This window comes from Mycteria americana, chromosome 12 (assembly GCF_035582795.1).
Source record: "Mycteria americana isolate JAX WOST 10 ecotype Jacksonville Zoo and Gardens chromosome 12, USCA_MyAme_1.0, whole genome shotgun sequence".
Taxonomy (NCBI): Eukaryota; Metazoa; Chordata; class Aves; order Ciconiiformes; family Ciconiidae; genus Mycteria; species Mycteria americana.
In genome coordinates, this window is record NC_134376.1 from 18,385,854 (window position 1) to 18,405,368 (window position 19,515).

Here is a 19,515-nt window from a genome sequence, read left to right on the forward strand (position 1 = left end):
GCCCCGAGCAGCCCGTTGTAGAGCTCGTGTTGACAGCGGGCAAGCCGTTGTGTCGGAGGGCTGCGTGTACGCGTGCACGCTCACACATGCTCAACCGCTGCTGCCAGGTTTCGTGACACGACTGCAGCGTGTGGGGCCGGAGCTGCCTGGCCGCAGGGCCGGCTTGTGGCTACGGCAGGGCTGTGCCTCGGGCTCAGGCTGCCTCCCCGCTGCGGTGGGTGCACCGCAGGGACCCTCACCGACCACCCTCTGCCCGCTTCTCTCTTGCAGGCCAACGTGGTCTGCGTGGTGTACGATGTCACCAAGGAGGCCACGATCGAGAAGGTAACAGATCCCCGCAGGAGCCCTGAGCGGCCCTGCTCCGGCAGCAGCGCCAGAGGGGAAGGGGTTCCCAGCGCTGGGTCCTTCCCAGCTGCCCTGTTTTTTTGGCGTGGGTGGGTAGTGACGCCCCCCGGCCCTACGGGGATTTGGGGTTTGAGACCCCTGCAAGCAGAGGCAGGCTGAGCACAGTCTAAGCTTGCTCCCACACTGGCTGTGGTCCTCACGTGCTGGGGGGCAACAGGCTTGTTGCATCCTTCTGCTGGCAGCCAGCATCCCTGGGTCTGCTCTGCCTGCTGGTGCGGGGGAATGCCGGGGAGCAGATGGCTGCAGGGCCCTGCTGACTGCCGCGGCGCCTGTGCTGGGAGCTGTGCTGGGAGCTGCCTCTCCCTCCCCAGGCCGTGCTGACAGGCCTTTCCCTGTGCTCGCCTTTCAGATTCGCACAAAGTGGATCCCCATGGTGAACGGGGGAGTTGAAAAGGGCTCCAGGTACCGTGTGTGGCGTGGTCCACGGGTGCAGAATTGGGGGATTCTGCAGGCTGCGGCGTCCCCACCGCCTTTGCATCGTGCAGAGGTTGCTCAGATCAAACCAGCTTTGCGGCTTGTGGCCAGACCACTTGTAGCGGAAGGTCGTGGGGGCTTTTCTCCCTCGCAGATCTAGCTGAGGCACAGGGCCATGGGAGAGGGTTCCTTCCCCGCTTTGATCTCTTCTCCAGGTAGGGAGAGGAGGCTGCCAAGGGAGTAAGGGAGCACAGAAACCGCAATCTGTGTGTGGATCGCTTAGGCAGAAGGCTGCTGTGCTGGATTAAAGGCTCCTGAACATATTGTTGCTGGGTGAAAGCATAAGCGGGATCAGGCAGTCTGTTTCTCCAGATGGATGCTCCTAGCCGTGGGAGGCAGGAAAGCTGCAGTGGACCTCGCGGAGGAGGGTGGGGAGGCTCCCCAGCTTGCTGCCTGGGAGCACGCGTGGCTGGGGCAGGGCTGAGACCAAGAGAGGGGTGGCCTCGCTCGTGCTCTCTGACGCTCCATCTTTCTTCTCCAGGATCCCCATTATTTTAGTGGGAAACAAGTCTGACCTGCAGGTGGGGAGCTCCATGGATGTCATCCTGCCCATCATGAACCAGTTCTCGGAGATCGAGACCTGTGTGGAGGTGAGGGAACTAGAGGGTTTCTGTAAAGCCTCCCTGAGGGGTAAGAGCACTCGTGTGGCATAAGCCAGGGAACCTTCGTGCTTGTGGAGATCTGCCCTGCTAATGTTGCTCTGCAGAAGTACCCCTATCTGGGTCTTGAGGCTTTCTGTCCTTTGCCTTCCTTGCAGGGAGTGGGTTTCAGTGTCTGCCCACTCTCTAGCTGCAACTGGTGTTGGAGCTGCAGGCAGCCCCTGTTGGCTCTGGGGCTGTGGAATGGGCGCAGCCAAGCCAGAGCATGAGCAGGAGGTTTCCCTTTGTTTTTTTCCTAATGGTGGACAGACGTTGCTCTGTGCTTTGATGCACAACTTGTCTGGCTCAGGGAACTTGTGTCATCCTCCCTCTGCCCCTTGTCACCAGCCCATCGCCTGTCCCCGCTCACAGGGCTGTCTCTTCCTTTGAATCCCCAGTGCTCTGCCAAGAACCTCAAGAACATCTCTGAGCTCTTCTACTATGCCCAGAAAGCTGTGCTGCACCCCACCGCCCCGCTCTATGACCCAGAGGAGAAGCAGGTAGGAAGCACTGCTCGCAGCCCCTGGAGGAGTCTCCTTCCCGTCACAGCGCTCTGGTCTGGTGCTGTACTTTTGTCCCTGGGTAGGAGGGTGGAAAGTTTGGGCCAAGGCAGCCAGAACAAGGGGAAAGCGGTACCCCTGGGGGGAGCCGACAGAGGGGAAAATACCCATCTCCCACGCTCAGCGCAGCCAGCTGAGTACATCCAGGCCAGAGATCTGCAAGGACCAGGGGCATGTTGGGGTAGAAGTCCTCGTGCTCCAGACCATGTGGCAGCCATGGTGGGAAGCGTCCAGGAGAGAACTTCCCCGTGGGCTGTCCTGCTTCTGACTCCCACCTCCAAGGTGGCTGTGGTACCTGCCTAGCTGGACCGCGTTCCCAGCCAGTGCAGGAAGGGAACCCCTCTGCGCACGGGGTTTCAGGAGGCAGGAGGAGGGGCCAGGCTGAAGGTGGTGACCTGTTTTTGTCATTATGGTTGGTACCTTGCAGCTGAAACCTGCGTGTGCACGAGCGCTGACCCGGATTTTCAACCTCTCGGACCAGGATAACAACCAGATCCTTAGTGATGATGAACTCAACTACTTCCAGGTAGGGCTGGCTGCAGAGCTGAGGTATTCCCCAGGCCCTTATGGAAAGCCGCTGGGGTCCCCTTTCTGTCCAGTACAAGGCAGAAACGCTGCCCCTCTCCTGACACAGCCGTCCTGTTTGCATTCAGTACTTCTGCTGTCGCACAGCTAAAGCACCGCAGGGTGCCTCTCGGAGCACGTGGGGATCCACAGGTCTTCCATCTTCACTAAGCTGGGGCCGAGTTTGCTCTGCAGTGGGAAGAGCAGGAGGCTCTGGAGATGTTGAGAGTCATACGTTATCGGGATGCTGAAGAAGGGGGGGTTTGGTCAAGGTCTAAGGCAGTAATCTCTGAGCTGGGTGGATTTTCTCTCCTAGAAACACCGTCTCCTTGCCAAGGGAGAGGGATGCTGGCGAGACAGAGGGTTGTGCTGTCTGTGTGCTTTGCTGACGATGACCTTCTTTCTCTTGGGAGGTAGAAGTCCTGTTTTGGAAACCCACTGGCTCCCCAGGCCCTGGAAGACGTGAAGATGGTTGTGTGGAAGAACACCACAGACGGGGTGCAGGACAACGGCCTGACGTTGAACGGTAACAGCACAAGGGCTCCACATCCCTTCCCAGATGGAGGGACCCATCTACTTCAGCACATTGTAAGGGGCCCTGTCCTCGGGCTGAACCTCCTGGCTCTCATTCCAAGCTTAATTAGTCCCTCTTGTCAAAGCAAGCCTGAGCCTGCTGTGGCTACTAGAGCTCTCTGTCCAAGCAGCCTGTTTTCCCAGGGAAAGCGTGGTCCTGAGCAGTGGATCCCTGAGGCTGAGTGCTCAGTTGGCCCCGCTGTGTCTGAGCCACCTGATCTCTCCTGCAGGCTTCCTCTTCCTCAACACACTCTTCATCCAGAGAGGCCGGCACGAGACCACCTGGACCATCCTTCGCCGCTTCGGGTACGACGACGAGCTGGAGCTGACGGATGACTATCTCTACCCACAGTGCGTATCCTGCCGTGGAGTGGGGCGGGCAGGGTGTGACATCCCCGTGGTGTGCAGCTCGGGCTCCCCAGCACCTTTGCTGGCTCCTTTCTGCACCCTGGGGTCTACCCCGCTGCTCAGCTGAGGCTGAATCCCAACCCTTAGCTCATGGTCAGGTTCATGCTCCTCACCTTGCCCTGCGGGCAGGAGCTGACACATGGGCTTGGCGATGAATACAATGGTCCTTGGAGCTGCTGACTGTGCTGCTGGCTCTGATGTAGGCGGGCAAGGAGGGGGGGAATGAAGGCCTGTCCCTGACTTCCCTTGACATCACCAAGGGGTTTTTGAAGGCTGTTCTGTCTCTTCCTGAGCTGAGGCAGAATGGCTCTGTCAGGAGCAGCGAGCTGTCAGCGTAGCCCTCCCGGCTGATTCTGCAGCTGCTGTCTCTTCTCTGCTCCCTGCCACCCCGGAGGTGTTGATCTGGCAGTAATGAAAGGGTTTGGCTTGTGAGCTGCCTCGTCCTCTCCCCAGACAGCAGGCTGCGCGGGGAGGCGACAGGGCCTGTGCTGGTGGAAAGCACCCCGGGGTAGTGCTGTGGCCTACTGAAGCCCTGGGCACGAGGCAGAGCAAGGGCTACGTCGTCTCCCTGGATGCTTGGGCAGCACGGATGTGCCGAGGAGAGGCCACTGTGCACCCTCGAGGGCTTCTCCCCAAAACAAGGGGGCTGTGTCAAGGAATAGCCAGGCCTGGAGACAACCACTGGCCTTGAGCAGGGAGGGAACGGGGAGCTGTGTGCTCTGGGTGAGATCTAGCTTGGCTGAAGACCTGCTCGCGTGCTGCCCTTCGTTCAGGGCTTGAGGAGGCTCACTTGGGTCTCTTCCGACAGGTTCCGCCTTCCCCCCGGCTGCTCCACGGAGCTCAACCACTTGGGCTACCAGTTCCTGCAGCGGCTGTTTGAGAAGCACGACAAGGTGAGCAGCGCGCGGTGGAGCTGCCTGGGGAGGGGATGCTCTCTGCTAGGCCTGCACGTTTGGGCGTAGCTGCTCTCCTGTCTACCCCTCTGTTCCAGGGAGCAGACGTGGCACCAGTGAAGGGCTTTCCTCTGCCACAGCGCTCCATTCACAGCTTCTTGCCGAGGCTTTGGGAGCAGGAGGTGGTCACAGCGAGCTGTAGGTAGTCTGATGGCAGCAGCATGTCAAGGGCATGGGGTTGTGGTCACTACCCTTGACCAAAGGGCAGCCAGTGAAGTTTGGGCCTTCAGGGGATGGGGCTGAGTTAACATCAAACTGCCATAGCCCCTCGTGGTGCCTGGCTGCAGCATGCAGGGTGGCAGGGAAAGCGGACACAGCTGCTGGCCTGCAGCCACGGACCAAGCACAGGCATCTGCACAGCTGCCAGCCCTGTGGAGGGGGTGCCAGGCCGGAGAGAGGGAGAGGAAGCAACCGGTTTGTGCCATACTGTGGCTCTTTGGAGAGTGGGAGAAGGGGATGGATTGGATCTGCATGCACCTGCTCAGACTAGTTATTCGGATGTTGGTGTGCTCCTGGGCTACGGCAGCTCTGTGGCTACGGCAGCTCTGTGGCTACGGCAGCTCTGTGGCCACGGCGAATTGCAGCACGGAGTCAATGCATGTCCCCGCGTGCCCGGCCGCTGACAAGCCCTGTGGCACACCAGCCTGAAGGCGCTGCCGTGGCATGTGGTTAGCTGGTGGACAGTGGCCTGGCGGCCGCACGCAGACCTTGGGTTGGTTACCCTGCAGCATGGAAGGCCAGGCTGGGCCGACGCAGGCTGCTGCGGGGTGGCTGGCCCCAGGGAAGCTCAGGGCTGCAGGCTGTGGATGGGTCCTGCCCGGTAGCAGGGCTGGCACTGGTTCCGGCTGCAGTCATGGAGCAGAATGGGCCTGTCTCTTGTGCAGTGAGGGGAGTCCCTGGGGCACAGGCTCGCGCAGCTCTGGCCTTGCTTGCAATTGATTTCTGCCATTGAAAGCATCCCAGTGTCGTTCTGCAGCAGCAAGCAGAGTGGCTTGTGTGCCAGGGACCCTCTCTGGACCCCGACAGTGCTTGGTGTGGCTGCAGAGAGCTGCTGGTTTGTGCCTGGGCTGTGTCCCGCCCCAGCTGCTGACTCCCCTTTGTTTCGGCAGGACCAGGACGGAGCCCTCTCCCCCACAGAGCTGCAGAACTTCTTCAACGTCTTCCCCTGCGTGCCCTGGGGCCCCGAGCTCTACAACACGGTATGCACCACTGATAAAGGCCTGCTTTCCCTGCATGGATTCCTCTGCCAGTGGACGTAAGCTCAGTCCCTTTCCCCCACCTTTGGTCACGTAGCTTTGCCCTTGCTGACCTTGTCGGCTTCCCGGTGCGCTCTGTCTCTCCAGGCTCGTGGCTTACCTGGATGTGCGGCACTGCCTGGAGTGCCTGGGCTACCTGGGCTACCCCATCCTCTCGGAGCAGGACTCCCAGACACAAGCCCTCACCGGTACGGCCATGCCCTCCCCTCCTGTCACAGCTCAGGTCCCTCCTCTCGCTCACCAAGCCTCTTTCCTGCCAGTGACCCGGGAGAAGAGGATTGACCTGGAGAAAGGCCAGACCCAGAGAAACGTCTTCCTCTGCAAGGTGCTGGGAGCCAGGGGCGCAGGCAAGTCCGCCTTCCTGCAGGCCTTCCTCGGCAGGAGCCTCGCGGTGAGTGGCTGCTCTCCTCTCCGGCCGTGGACAGTGACGTCCACGCAGGGCGTCCCAGCGGAGCAGGAGGCAGAGCCGTGAGGCTGTTACGTGACAGCACCTCCCTGCCCGCGGCCAGGCCCCAGCGTCCCGGCAAAGGGCTTCACACCCCGCTCCGTGCCAGCGGTGCCGCTTGCTGTGGCTCTTGCATCCTTAATTTTGCCTAAGGCAGCGGGCCCGCTCCCTCTGCTTGCCCCGAGGATCTGGAGGGGCTGTGCCTTTCCCAGGCAGCTGTATCTCCCTGAGGTGATGCCGGCTTTCCCTGCGTGTTACGAACGGCCCCCGTCTCGTGGCAGGCGCCGGCTGGCCTTCCAGTGGCTGTTACACCACGGGGCTCGGGCAGTGCGAAACGCTCTCCCTCCCCCAAGCACTGCTCTTGCTCCCTGCTGTCTGAGACAGTGTTCTTATCGGTGGCAGGCCCAGAGGGAGAACCCGGGAGAGCCATCCCTCTATGCGATCAACACGGTGCAGGTCAACGGCCAGGAGAAGTACCTAATAGTAAGTCAGGGAGCGGAGGGAATCGCTGCTGTGTCTGGCTCGCAGCAGGGCTGGGCTGCGTCCCCCCATATTGCTGCAGCGCCATCCCGGCACCCCTGGGCTGGGCTGTGGCTGTGGTCACGCTGGCACAGTCCACGTGCTGGCGTGAGAACCAGCCGATCCCCCTGAGACGGTGCTGTGCCACGCGTCCTTTCGCCTCCTGCCCCAGCTGTATGAGGTCAGCGCCGACACGAAGTTCGTGAAGCCGTCGGACGCAGCCTGCGATGTCGCCTGCTTCATCTATGACCTGAGCGACCCCAGATCCTTCAGCTACTGTGCCAGTATTTATAAGGTAACTGGCAGGGGCCCTGTGGGACTTCAGTGGCAGCCCCACATCTGCCAGGGGTCGGTCGCTTACCCCTCGCTGTGACTTCTCCCTGTCTCTGCAGCAACACTACATGGACAGCCAGATCCCCTGTGTCTTCGTGGCCTCCAAGACAGACCTGCCAGAAGCGAGTCAGCAGCCCGGGCTCTCCCCCGCCGAGTTCTGCTACAAGCATTGCCTCCCGCCACCCTTCCTCTTCTCCTGCCACGGCGAGGGCCCGCCCGGCACCGCCATCTACACCAAGCTGGCCACCGCCGCTACCTTCCCGTTAGTATCCTTCCCGCGGAGGGGGCTCTCGCCTGGGAGCAGAGCTTGGGGAGGGGGGCTGCGTCCGAACCCTGCCTCTGCCGCATTGCTTTTGGTTTCGGTTCTCTCTAGCTCTTGCTGTCATCTGCTCGTACAAGTAATTGAAACAAAAGGGCCGCTTCTTCCCCTGCTCGGAGAGGATGGAGGCTCTCTTCTGCCTTGTGTGTGTCTCTGGCAGTTTTATTAGATAGATCCTGCCACAGGAGTTTTTATTTTTGAAGCCTAAGATAAAAAGCGCTGAAGGGGAGTAGCCAGCCTAGTTTGCCCAGGCCCGCAGAGGGGGCAGCTATTTTCTTCTGATGAGGTGGATGAGACTGAAAAAGAGGTCAGTGAAGTGAGACCTCTGTTCACGCAGCCTCCCTTTGGGAAGGAACCGCACCTGAAAGGGGCTGGGTGACGGGGTGGCGCGGCAGCCAGGCGGGTCACAGGCAGCGAGGGGGGATCCGGGAAGGAGAACGTGTCTGCGTGTGGACTCGCTCCGCTCGCGCGGCGGAGGGGGCTGAAAGCTGAGGGTCGGCGCAACGCCGGGGGCAGAGCCCTTCCAGGGAGAACGTGTGGGTGCGTTGGAAGACAGGATGGGATTACTAGTGAGTGGTTTTCCCTCTAGCTTCTTTTCAATAAACAACTTTATTTTTAGAGCTGACACTTTTTTTTCCCCCTCTGCAGTATTAAAATTTAAATATTCTTAATATATCTTAGGGTGAGGGGTATAAATAAATAACGGCGTAATGGAGGGCCAGGGATTGGCTGTTCTCCCCTGATTTAGTGGAGAATGAATAATGGATATGTCTTCCCTCTTCGGAGAGGAGCACATTGATGCAGGGTGGCACGTGTTTAGGAAGGGAATGTGTACGCTCGGGCAGGACCGGGCCCCTTCCCTCGCTGCCCTTAGGTCGGTGTCACCGGCTGTGCCAGCGTCTCCGCCTGCATCCGCTTCTGGGTCTCTGTGCACTTGGAGTTGTAAAAGCAGCTTGACCTAGAAAGGAAGATACATACCTCCTTGCTCGTACTAATTATTTAGGTGTTGGTGTGCTATTTCCAGCCCACAGGGAGGGTAAAGCCACGTCTGTCCCACCAGCAGGGCGGGGAGCCATCATTTGGCTTGATGATGATGCCAGGCAGTGGGTGCTCTGCCTCACGGGGCCGGGGAGTCGCTCGCCGCTCTCTGCCTTCAGCTGGGCTGTATCCCCCAGCCTGGAGCTGCGCCGTGGTCGCTGTCCAGCCCCCCAGCGACACCCCAACCTCCCCGCTTGGAGGGGAAGCGTGGCCTTTGTACAGCTGTCTCTGTGCACCTCACTTACTGGCCTCTTCTCTCTTTCCTTGCAGCCACTTGAACGCCGTGGAGCTGGGAGCCGCGTCCTTCTGGCTCCGGGTGGCTCTGGGGGCCGCGGTGACTGCTCTGGTAGGGTTCACGCTGTACCGTGTGCTAGCCAAGAACAAATGAGAGTCACTCTCTACCCCGTCCTCCCCGTGACACCAGCCTCCCCCTCCTGAATGACGCCCTGGTGAGGGGCCCTGCCTCACACTGGTCCCTGGTGGGAAATCCTCCTTTCCCCCCAGCCTGGATTGCAGGACCAGTGAAACCGGACTTCCCAGCACCAGCAGGATAGATCCCCCAGCACCAGCCAGCCTAACCCTGCCGGCCTTTGCTGCCGCCTCCTCGCCCATGTGGCTCCTGCCCAGCCGCGGCAGCCAGGGCCAGGCAGCTCTGCCCGGGGGCTCCGCCTCACCGGCAGCTGGAGGATCACCCTCATCTTTTATTCTGTTAATTGTTTTTTTAACGTTCGTTTTTAAGCTCAAACACGAGTGTTTCGGTATCTGTTGGGCTGGGCACATCCCTTCCCCAGAGGGCTGTGCTGGTGCCCTCAATTCTGGGGGCAACACTCCCAGAGCCCCTGGGGCCTCCAGCAGCAGCAGAGCTGTTGAATGGGCTCACGGCTCCAGCCCCAGTCCCTGTTTCCCTCTGCCAGCGCTGGGAAAGCAGCTGTGGAGGGCCAGGTGCTCACACCCCCCAAGCCCCTGCGTTTTGGGGTCGCTCCTGGCCCTTGCTGGGATGCTGTGGCTGCAGCCCACAGCCCCGGGCTGCCAGGGGAGGGAGGGATACCCAGGACCCATCCCAGGCCCCTTCTCTCTCTTGTTTCTGCACAAAAATACTCGGAGTCCTGCAGCATGCCAGCCTCTCGGCCCATCTGCCCTCCTGCCCTGCCTGGCTGCGTGGCCCGTCCCCTCCCCGCCCTGGCCACCAGTATTCATGGCCACCAGTATCTGCAGGGTCCCAGGAGCCCTGGCAAGCTGGGGAGGGCTGCGAGGGCGTAGGGTGCCCGCTGCACTCCCGAGGGCAGGCTGCAGCCCTTTCCTGGCAGTGCCATCGCTGAGCTGGTGCCACGCTGTGCCATACAGCCCTCGTCCTGCTGTCCTCTCCGTGGGGCCCTGGCCTCGCTGAGGCTGTCCCAGAGCGCAAGGCTCTGGGCGTTGCATCTCCTGGTACAACTGGAAGCTCTTTCCTCCCCTGTCCCCTTCCCTCACCTGAGCCGGCCTTAGCTGCCGGGCAGCTGCCGTGACTTCAGCCCAGCGCAAATCTGGGGCCAGTCCCACAGCGTCGCTCTCTCCGAGTCCCAAAGAGCGAGGTCAGCCTGTGCTGGCCTCCACACTCAGCTCACACCCCTCCCTGGGCTCCCGTCCTGCCTGGGGGGAGCCCGGGTCAGCTCCTGGCTCGGGGACACGCTCTTAGGCTTTTTGAGCACACTCAGGGTAGGTTTATTTGCAGGCAGCTGGTGGGGTAGCACCGAGGTACAGCTGGAGCTGCTTTTCTGTATGTTTTGTCTATTTAAACTTTTTATCGTGGCCTGGAGCCAGTGAGGGGGTTGAGACGTCGCTGGGCAGCAGCCAGCGTCTCTTACGGGGGCAGTCCCAGGGTGGTGCCCCCGTCCGGCCGGTGCCCGGGCCCCAGCGCTGGCCGAACAGGGGGTCCCTGCCTGTGCCGGAGCTGTTCTGCCAGTCGGGCACCCGCTGCCATCACGCTCGCTGCTGGCCTGGGGTTCACGGCACTGCGGGTGCCACGGTGTTTCCTTATCCCCTCTCCGTGCCCGAGCCCACCGCGCGTGGCTCTGCTAGCCAGGCCTGTGTCTGGTGGTCTGACCCTGCTCCCGGCACTGGTCCAGGTCTGGCAAAGCCATACTGTTTTAGGAGGTTTGTTCTCTACGTGAAAATAAATTTTTACACACCTTCCGCTTGCACACCGTGTCCTGCGTCTCCTGGGGAGCAGGACCCCTCGCCCCTGCCGGGGCTGCGCGAAGCCTGGGGCCTCCCTCGGCTGCCGTGTGAGCGAGGAGACCCCAAGGACCTGGGCTGCCCACCCCCTTCGGGGGCAGTTACAGGGATTTTGGGCAAGAGCTGAAGCCCAGCCCTGTGGGACAAGGCTCGGGGTTGGCCCGGGGCTCCGTGGTGCTTGGGGACACGGATGCCCCTGCAACAAGTGTCAGCCAGCGGGGAGAGACGGGGAAGGAGGCGGTGGGTCCCCGTATCGCTCTGGCAGGATCTCCGGGGTGGAGGGAAGCAGGAGACTTGGCTGCCCCGGTGCCCCTGGGAGCCGCGGCTCTGCGTGCCCATCCCCCCACGGCATTAGGGGCTCCCCGCTTCCCTGCAGCCGCCTTTCCCCCGCACGCCTGTAGCTCCCGGGGCTGCGCTGCCTCCCCTGCCTGCTCCCATTTCCCCGTGGCAGCTTTTCCCTCGGCTATTTCTGTCTCTGCAGGCTCAGCCGCGGGCGCTGGCCGCCGGGAACGCGGGCGCAGCTGGGGAAAAGGCTTTTCCAGGCCTCTGCTCTGAGGCTGGATGAGACCGGACGGCTCCCCCATGTGCGAGGGGTCCCTCTGGGCCGCGGGGGTGGAGAGGAGACCCTTCCCACCACGGCAAACCGGGGTGCCTGAGCGGGGACGGGGAGGGAGCACGGCCAGTGGCACCGTGCGGGGCGGAGGAGGCGATGCCAAGGTGGATGGGACACACGGTGCTCCCTGGTGAGTCCAAAGCGGGCTGGGCCCCGTGGGAGCAGCAGGCCCACGTGCCACGGCGCGTATTAATAGCGCTGGTGTGCCGGAGCTGCGCGCGCCGTGCCAGCTCCGTGGGAGCTCACCCGTGGCCGCACGCAGTCCCTGAGGAAGGAGCCCGGGCATTGCCCCGCTGCCTGGCGTCTCTGCCTGCCCCGTGCCAGCCGGCATCACCGCGGCATCGCCGGCCGGCGCAGCCCCCTGCCTGCTGCCTCAGTGGGGCTGAGCCGCAGCCCAGGGGAGCGGGGACGGTGCCGGGGCTGGGTGCCGGGGACGTGCCACCCTGCGGGACAGGGCGCATGGGGGTGCGGGGCAGCAGGCCCGGCCCGGGCGCGGCTGTGCGCGTCACGCGAAGGGTGCCAGTTCAAGGGTAGCCGGTGCCAGGCGGCCCTGCGTGCCCTGTGCCGGGGCGGGTGCCAGCGCTGGAGGCAGCGCGTGCCCCGTGCCAGGTGGAGCAGCCGGGGGGACGCACCCGGGCCTGTGCTGGCCTGTGGGTGCCGGGGTCAGGATGGAGGCAAAGTTTGCGGGCGCCTGTGCCAGATTCCGCAGGTACCTGGTGCTGGCATGCTGGTACCCATACTGGGATGCAGGTGCCATACTGGGATGCAGGTGCCATACTGGGATGTGGGTGCCACACCAGGATGCAGGTGCCATACTGGGATGCAGGTGCCATACTGGGATGTGGGTGCCACACCAGGATGCAGGTGCCATACTGGGATGCAGGTGCCATACTGGGATGTGGGTGCCACACCAGGATGCAGGTGCCATACTGGGATGCAGGTGCCATACTGGGATGCAGGTGCCATACTGGGATGTGGGTGCCGCACCAGGATGCAGGTGCCATACTGGGATGCAGGTGCCATACTGGGATGTGGGTGCCGCACCAGGATGCAGGTGCCATACTGGGATGCAGGTGCCATACTGGGATGTGGGTGCCGCACCAGGATGCAGGTGCCATACCAGGATACAGATTCCTGTAGCAGGATGCAGGTGCTGTACTGGGATGCAGAAACCTGTACTGGTAGGCAGGTACTGTGCTGGGATGCAGGTACCGTACAGGATGTGGGTACCTGTACTGGAATACATGTACCTGTACTGGGATGCAGGTAATGGAAATGGAATGTGGGTTCCAGTACCGGGGTGCAGATACTGTACTGGGATGTGGGTGCTCATACTGGGATGCAGGTACCGTACCAGGAGGTGGGTACCAGTGTGGGGACACAGGTATCCATATCAGGATGCAGGTACTGTACTGGGATGCGGGTACCAGTACTGGGATGCAGGTACCCGTAGCAGGGTGCAGGTCCCCGTAGTGAGATGCAGGTACCGTACTGGGATGCATGTATCCGTACCGGGATGCAGGTCCCCATACCGGGATGCAGGTACCGTAGCAGGACACGGGTCCCCGTACAGGGATGCAGGTACCGTAGTGGGGTGCAGGTGCTGTACCGGGATGCAGGTACTGTAGTGGGATGGGGGTCCCTGTACTGGGATGCAGGTACTGTACCAGGATGCTGGGCCCTGTACCAGGATGCAGGTACCATACCAGGATGCGGGTCCCTGTACCGGGATGCAGGTACCATACCGGGATGTGGGTCCCCGTATCAGGATGCAGGTACCGTACTGGGATGCAGGCACCTGTACCGGGGTGCAGGTACCATACCGGGATGCAGGTACCATGCTGGGATGCAGGTACCGTACCGGGATGTGGGTCCCCATACCAGGATGCAGGTACCGTACCAGGATGCGGGTCCCCGTACTGGGATGCAGGCACCTGTACCAGGATGCAGGTACCGTAGCGGGATGCAGATACCATGCTGGGATGCGGGTCCCCGTACTGGGATGCAGGTACCGTACCGGGATATGGGTCCCCATACCAGGATGCGGGTACCGTACTGGGATGCAGGCACCTGTACTGGGATGTGGGTCCCCATACCGGGATGCAGGTACCGTACAGGGATGCAGGTACCATACCGGGATGCAGGTACCATACTGGGATGCGGGTCTCTGTACCAGGATGCAGGTACTGTACTAGGATGCGGGTCCCCGTACTGGGATGCAGGTACCGTAGCGGGATGTGGGTCCCCATACCAGGATGCAGGTACCATACCGGGATGCAGGTACCGTACCGGGATGTGGGTCCCCATACCAGGATGCAGGTACCGTACCGGGATGCAGGTCTCTGTACCAGGATGCAGGTACTGTACAAGGATGCAGGTACTGTACTAGGATGCGGGTCCCCGTACCGGGATGCAGGCACCTGTACCGGGATGCAGGTACCGTAGCGGGATGCAGATACCATGCTGGGATGCGGGTCCCCGTACCGGGATGCAGGTACCGTACCGGGATGCGGGTCCCCATACCGGGATGCAGGTACCGTACCGGGATGCGGGTCCCCGTGCCGGGAGGCAGGCGCCCGTAGCAGGCTGCCGGTGCCCGCTGCCGGCTCCCTCCCCGCGCCGTGTCTGGGGGCCGGGGCCGCCGGCGGGGCGGGGCGGGGCGGGGCGGGTCCCGGTTCCCCGCGCGCCGGGGGGGTGCGCTGCGCCGCGCGCTGCGGCGGGGGCGGCTCCGCTCGGCTCCGCTCCCGCCCCCGCCGCCGCCCCGCTGCCATCGGCGGCTCCCGGCGCCGCCGCTCGCAGCTCGCTCCCGGGCCCGCCGCAACGCGGGGCTGGCGGGGAGAGCCGCCCCCCCCGCCGCCCCCGCCGCCCGCGCCGCTCCCCTGCCCGGCTCGCCGGCCCCGGGCGCGGGGGAGCGGCGGAGCCCGCCGCCCGCCGGGTGCATGGACAGGAGCTCCCTGCTCCAGCTCATCCAGGAGCAGGTGAGAGCGGGGGGGGGGGGAGCTCGCCGGGCACCGGGCAGCGCTGCCGGGGGGCGGGCGGGCAGCGGGCTCCGCTCCGGGGGCGGGGGGGTGCCGCCGCGCACCGGGCATCGCTCCCGGGGGGGACGCTCGCACGCAGCGGGCACGGCTGCCGCGCAGCGGGCAGCGCTGCCCGCGGGTCTGGGCAGGCACCGGGCAGCGCTGCCCGCCCAGGGCGGCTACCGCGCCCGCTGCCCCCCCCCCCCCTCTCGCGCCGAGCGTCCCCCGGTGCCCGCCATCCCCGCCCCGGGGGACCCGGGCCTCCCTTGCGCCGCCGAGACCGCGCAACTCAGCTCACTTGTGGCCTCCTCCTCGCCCCAGCGCTCCCCGCTCCGCCTGCCCCGGGCCGGATCCTGCCGGGCGCACCCTCAAGGACGAGGGGTGCCGGGCAGCCGAGCCCCAGCGCCTGCGGCGGTGCCGAGTCCCAGCACCGGGTGCAGGATGGGGCCCCCAGGCCCCGGGGCTGCGGCGGGGCTCGGCCGGCCCGGTGAGGCTGGCCTTGGCGGGGGGCTGCATCCAGCCCCGTGACCTGATTGCAGGATCAGGCCGTGGAGCATTAACGCTGCGTGGCGGTGGGCTCCGCGCCGCTGGCAGGATCAGGCCCCGGCGCGTTGCCGCCCGCTGCACCCCGGCCCCGTCCCCGTCCCCGCCCGCCCCGAGCAGCTCCCCCGGCGCTCGGCCGCCTCGCCCCTCCGTCCCCACCCAGCCCGGGCCGAGCCGGCGGCTCTCCCGCGGGGTCGGGGAGGGAATTTATCGGGGGTCAGGAAGCCGAACGGCCCCCCCTGGCCCCCGGCTGGCTTCGTGACCTTGGCCGAGTCCCCCGGCCTCCCCGGCCCAGGAGCTGCCGTGCCGCCCCCCGCCTCACCCCGCCATCGGGCGCTGGGGCTCCGTGCGGCTCCGAGCCCTCCGGGGCTGAGCGGCGTCTTCCCCGGGCGAGGGCAGGACCTGGGAGGGCCCGGCAGGGCCGAGGGGCTGGGGATCGGGACCCCTCGGGGGGGGGCTGCGGGGGGCCAGTGGGGCTGGGGTGGGGGGAGATGCACCCCCGAAGTGCAGAGGGGTTTCTGGCCTCTGCCGGGGCTCTCCGGGGGCCGGGGAGCTCGGGGTGCCCCGGCGTGTGGGGACAGCGTGTGCCGGGTCCCGGCGGGGCACACGCACGTGGCGGCTGTGGGGTGCGGGGGGCGGGTGGCACCGGGGTGCTCCCGCACCCCGATGGCTGGGACGGCTCCCATGGGCTGGCGGCTGCTGCGAGGCTGCAAGCGCTGCCCGCACCCCGCGTGCCGCACCCTGCACCCCGCATCCCGCACCCTGCACCCGTGCCCACCTCGGGCAGGGACTCGAGGCGGCTGGACCCCCCCTCGGAAAGCGGCTTTGGCCGTTCCCTGCCAGGGCCAGAGGGACGAGGTGCACGCCGGGGGGGTGCGATCCCATGCCCCAGCCCTCCCTCTCCTGCCTGTCCCACGAGGACGAGTTTCCTCTTCTGCGTTTCATTCCCTGGCGCAGAAAGGAGCAAACCCAACACTATTTGCAGGGTAATTCTGCGGGGCGCGGGGTCCCGGCCACCCTTGGCGGGGCTCGAGCTGTGCTCCGGCCATCGGTGCCCTCTCGCCATCTCCGTTGTCCTCGTGCCGCCACGCCTCGCGCCTCGGTCTCCACGAGCGGGACCACGTCGGGTGCCCCATGGTGCTGGGTGCCCCATGGTGCTGGGTGCCCCGTGGTTCTGGGGTGCCTGGCGGGTTCGGGGTGCCTGGCGGGTTCAGGGTGCCCGGAGCCGGGAGCTCCCGGTCAGTGCCGGGAGCCCTGGGGACGGTGCGGGGTGCCCGGCACGGGGTGCCCGGCGTGGCAGAGCCCAGCGGCCGGCAGTGAGGGCACGCGGGAGGAGCGGGAGGAGGAGGAGGAGACTGGTGCCAGGGCTGCGCGTGTGTTTAGCTTCGTGGCTTCCTGGCTGGCAGGCTGCTGGCGGCGAGAAGTAACTGAGTGGGAGAGTGTTGGCTGTGCCGCGGGGAGACGGGGATGGGGGCACCCACACGGCACGGGGCACCCACGGGGCACCCACACGGTGCGGGGTACAGGGCGGGCGCAGGTTGTAGCCTCCCTCACAGAGGCAGGAGCTGGTGTCATGGAGTGGCACACGATGCCACCAGGCCTGAGGCCAGGGTGAGGGGCACCGGAAGGTCTCCCCGGCCGATCAGGGAGCCGCAGCCCCGGCATCCTGCTGATGCCCCGTGCCGTGCCCCACAGCTCGACCCCGAAAACACTGGCTTCATCGGGGTGGAGACATTCACCAGCCTCGTGCACAGCCATGAGCTGCCCCTGGACCCCGCCAAGCTGGACATGCTGGTGGCCCTGGCACAGGGCAACGACGAGGGGCAGGTCTGCTATCAGGAGCTGGTAGACCTGGTCAGTGCCGGGGGGCCGTGGGGATGGGGGTGAGCGGCTGGGCGCCAGCCCGGGGTGGGCACTGGGCACCTCCGGGAGGGGGGCAGACACTGGTGGTCCCCAGGGGCTCCCCTGGCACGGGATGACGGCACGACCTTGGGGTGGCTTGTTCGGCCAGTCCCACCGGGGTGGTGGCGATGGGCAGGGGGTGGCCACAAGCCCACCGGCCCGAGCTGCCCGTGCGGCCCCCGCGGGCACGGCCTCTCTCCGCAGATCAGCAGCAAGCGCTCGAGCAGCTTCAAGCGCGCCATCGCCAACGGGCAGCGAGCCCTGCCCCGCGACGTGCTGCTGGACGAGACCGGCCTGGGCTTCTACAAGCGCTTCGTCCGCTACGTGGCCTATGAGATCCTGCCCTGCGAGATGGACCGGCGCTGGTACTTCTACCAGCACCGCACGTGTCCGCCCCCTGTCTTCATGGCAGCCGTCACCCTCACCCAGGTATGGGGCTGGCACCAAGGCTGAGCCTGGCCGGAGTGTCCTGGTGCCCATGGGGGGCACAGACCTGGGGTGGAGGGGATGGGTGACACCGGTTGTGATGTCCTGGTGCCAATATGGGGGGCTCAGACGCAGGGCAGAGGCCATAGGTGACCCTGGTTGTGATGTGCCGGTGGCTATATGGGGTCTCAGACCTGGGGTGGAGGGGATGGGTGACCCTGGCTGTGATGTCCTGGTGACCATGGCGGGGGGCTCAGACCTGGGGCAGAGGTGCTGGGTTGCCCCACATCCCAGCGCCCTGCCCTAGGCCAGAGGGACGGGTGGGTGTCTCGGCAGTACCGGGGCTGATGGCCGTGGGGTTTGGCGCAGATCATCGTGTTCCTCTGCTACGGGGCCCGCCTGAACAAGTGGGTGCTGCAGACCTACCACCCCGAGTACATGAAGAGCCCCCTGGTCTACCACCCCGGGCACCGGGCGCGCGCCTGGCGCTTCCTCACCTACATGTTCATGCACGTGGGGTAGGTCCCTGCCGGGGGGGGACACCGGGGACTGCGTGGGCTGAGCCACCGCGTGTCCCCTCCTGTGCCCGGGCAGGCTGGAGCAGCTGGGGTTCAACGCCCTCCTGCAGCTGATGATCGGGGTGCCCCTGGAGATGGTGCACGGCATCCTGCGCATCAGCTTCCTCTACCTGGCCGGCGTCCTGGCAGGTGGGTGCGTGCCCGGGGGGGCTGCCCCCGTCACCGGGCTGCCCCCCGCCCGGCCGGGGCTGCGGTCCCTGTCACCAGCCCTGGGGAGGGCGCAGGGAGCTGCACCCCGGGTTTGAAGGGGATGCAGGGCTTGGCTCGCCGCCCGCTCTTGGCTGCTGGGTACCACCCTGCACCGGTGCAGGCGCTGCCAGCATCTCTCGCCCCGGGGGGCTGGGGGGCAATGCAGCCCGTAATTAATGAACGTGGACGTAATTAATTAATGCTATGGAGGGCGAGGCCCCGCGCTGAGCCCTGCCCGTGCCCACAGGCTCCCTCACCGTCTCCATCACGGACATGCGGGCCCCTCTGGTCGGGGGCTCGGGGGGGGTCTACGCGCTCTGCTCGGCCCACCTCGCCAACGTCGTCATGGTCAGCGCCGCCAGTGTCGGGGGGCATTGGGGGTGTGGAGGGTGGGCAGCATGGGGTGATGGCGGGGGGCACGCTGTGGGGTGGGTGCCATTGGGTGCCATTGTAGGGGCAGCCTGGTGTGATACTGGGTGGAGGATGCTGTGGGGTGGCATTGGGGGTGGGTGGCATTGGGGGTGGGTGCCGTTGTAGGGTGGGCAGCATGGTGTGACGTTGGGGGGATGCTGGGGGGGGCATCATGGGGTGGGCACCATCGCAGGGGGGAGCACCTTGGGTGGCATCATGGGGCGGGGGTGGGTGGGGAGGAGTGGGGAGCTGGGGTGGGCTCTATGGGGAGAGGGCGCCGCTCCCCTGGGGCACGCTGGGGACGTTCATCTGTCCGTCCGTCCGTCCGCCCGCAGAACTGGGCCGGGATGCGCTGCCCCTACAAGCTGCTGCGGATGGTGCTGGCGCTGGTGTGCAGTGAGTACCCGGCCGTGCCCCCCACCCGGGGGTGCCCATGGGGGGTGTGGGGGGGGGACGGGGCGCTGAGCACCTCCCGGCTCTGTCTTACAGTGAGCTCGGAGGTGGGTCGCGCCGTCTGGCTCCGCTTCTCCCCCCCGCTGCCGGCCTCGGGCCCCCAGCCCAGCTTCATGGCCCACCTGGCCGGGGCCATCGTGGGCATCAGCATGGGGCTGACCATCCTGCGCAGCTACGAGGAGAGCCTGCAGGACCAGTGCGGCTGGTGGGTCCTGCTCCTCTCCTACGGCACCTTCCTCCTCTTCGCCGTCTTCTGGAACATCTTCGCCTACGACCTGCTGGGGGCACAGATCCCCCCCCCGCCATAACCCGCCCCCCCCCCCACCCCAGCCCGTTTTTTTCCTATCGCTGGCCAAGCCCGGTGGAGGGGGGGTCCCCGCGCGTGACATGGGGACAGGCCACCCCCCTGCCCGCCTGCCCCCTCGGTGCTAGCAAGCGCGCCGCCCCCCCCATGGGCTGCGTCCCCCCCCCCCTCCCCATGTGCCCTGGCAACCCCCTCCCTGCCGCTGTGCCCCCCCCCCCCCCCAAGGATGCTTCAGCCCTACCCCGGCATCGCCAACCCCCGGGGGGCCTGCAGGGTTGGGAGGTGCCCCCTGGGAAGGAGCCAAGCAGGGGGACCCCCCGCTTGCTCCCGTACCCCCTTTCCGGGGTGGGGGCCGACTCGTTGCCCCCCCCCCCCCCAAG

General features: G+C 65.4%; 3 protein-coding genes across 4 annotated transcripts in view; all 3 read left to right on the forward strand.

The window, feature by feature from the left end:
- LOC142416210 (mitochondrial Rho GTPase 2) overlaps positions 1 to 10,657 on the forward strand; it is a 45,307-nt gene extending 34,650 nt beyond the window's left edge. For both annotated transcript variants that reach the window (XM_075515441.1, XM_075515440.1), the window contains 15 exons: positions 271 to 324; positions 755 to 807; positions 1,361 to 1,469; positions 1,916 to 2,017; positions 2,505 to 2,603; positions 3,059 to 3,167; positions 3,445 to 3,565; positions 4,431 to 4,515; positions 5,685 to 5,830; positions 5,919 to 6,019; positions 6,092 to 6,222; positions 6,679 to 6,759; positions 6,968 to 7,090; positions 7,188 to 7,390; positions 8,756 to 10,657. In XM_075515441.1, coding sequence (XP_075371556.1) covers positions 271 to 324; positions 755 to 807; positions 1,361 to 1,469; positions 1,916 to 2,017; positions 2,505 to 2,603; positions 3,059 to 3,167; positions 3,445 to 3,565; positions 4,431 to 4,515; positions 5,685 to 5,830; positions 5,919 to 6,019; positions 6,092 to 6,222; positions 6,679 to 6,759; positions 6,968 to 7,090; positions 7,188 to 7,390; positions 8,756 to 8,873 — 1,635 coding nt within the window. In that variant the 3' untranslated portion in view covers positions 8,874 to 10,657. The remainder of the gene's footprint in view (positions 1 to 270; positions 325 to 754; positions 808 to 1,360; positions 1,470 to 1,915; positions 2,018 to 2,504; positions 2,604 to 3,058; positions 3,168 to 3,444; positions 3,566 to 4,430; positions 4,516 to 5,684; positions 5,831 to 5,918; positions 6,020 to 6,091; positions 6,223 to 6,678; positions 6,760 to 6,967; positions 7,091 to 7,187; positions 7,391 to 8,755) is intronic.
- Positions 1 to 19,515, forward strand: part of SPSB3 (splA/ryanodine receptor domain and SOCS box containing 3) — a 119,540-nt gene that overhangs the window by 9,385 nt on the left and 90,640 nt on the right. The window lies entirely within an intron of this gene.
- RHBDL1 (rhomboid like 1) lies at positions 14,135 to 19,218 on the forward strand. The gene is made up of 8 exons (XM_075515064.1): positions 14,135 to 14,290; positions 16,568 to 16,726; positions 16,979 to 17,203; positions 17,570 to 17,718; positions 17,795 to 17,907; positions 18,215 to 18,315; positions 18,714 to 18,774; positions 18,868 to 19,218. The coding sequence occupies exons 1-8, from the start codon at positions 14,252 to 14,254 to the stop codon at positions 19,137 to 19,139; spliced, it is 1,119 nt and encodes a 372-aa protein (XP_075371179.1). The 5' UTR covers positions 14,135 to 14,251; the 3' UTR covers positions 19,140 to 19,218.

Bases quoted from the DNA above. Each gene is read 5' to 3' on its own strand.
- RHBDL1 (XM_075515064.1), top strand. From the start codon at position 14,252: ATGGACAGGAGCTCCCTGCTCCAGCTCATCCAGGAGCAG. The intron at 17,719-17,794 runs GTAGGTCCCTGC...GTGCCCGGGCAG, and splicing joins TACATGTTCATGCACGTGGG to GCTGGAGCAGCTGGGGTTCA. The intron at 17,908-18,214 runs GTGGGTGCGTGC...CCGTGCCCACAG, and splicing joins CCTGGCCGGCGTCCTGGCAG to GCTCCCTCACCGTCTCCATC.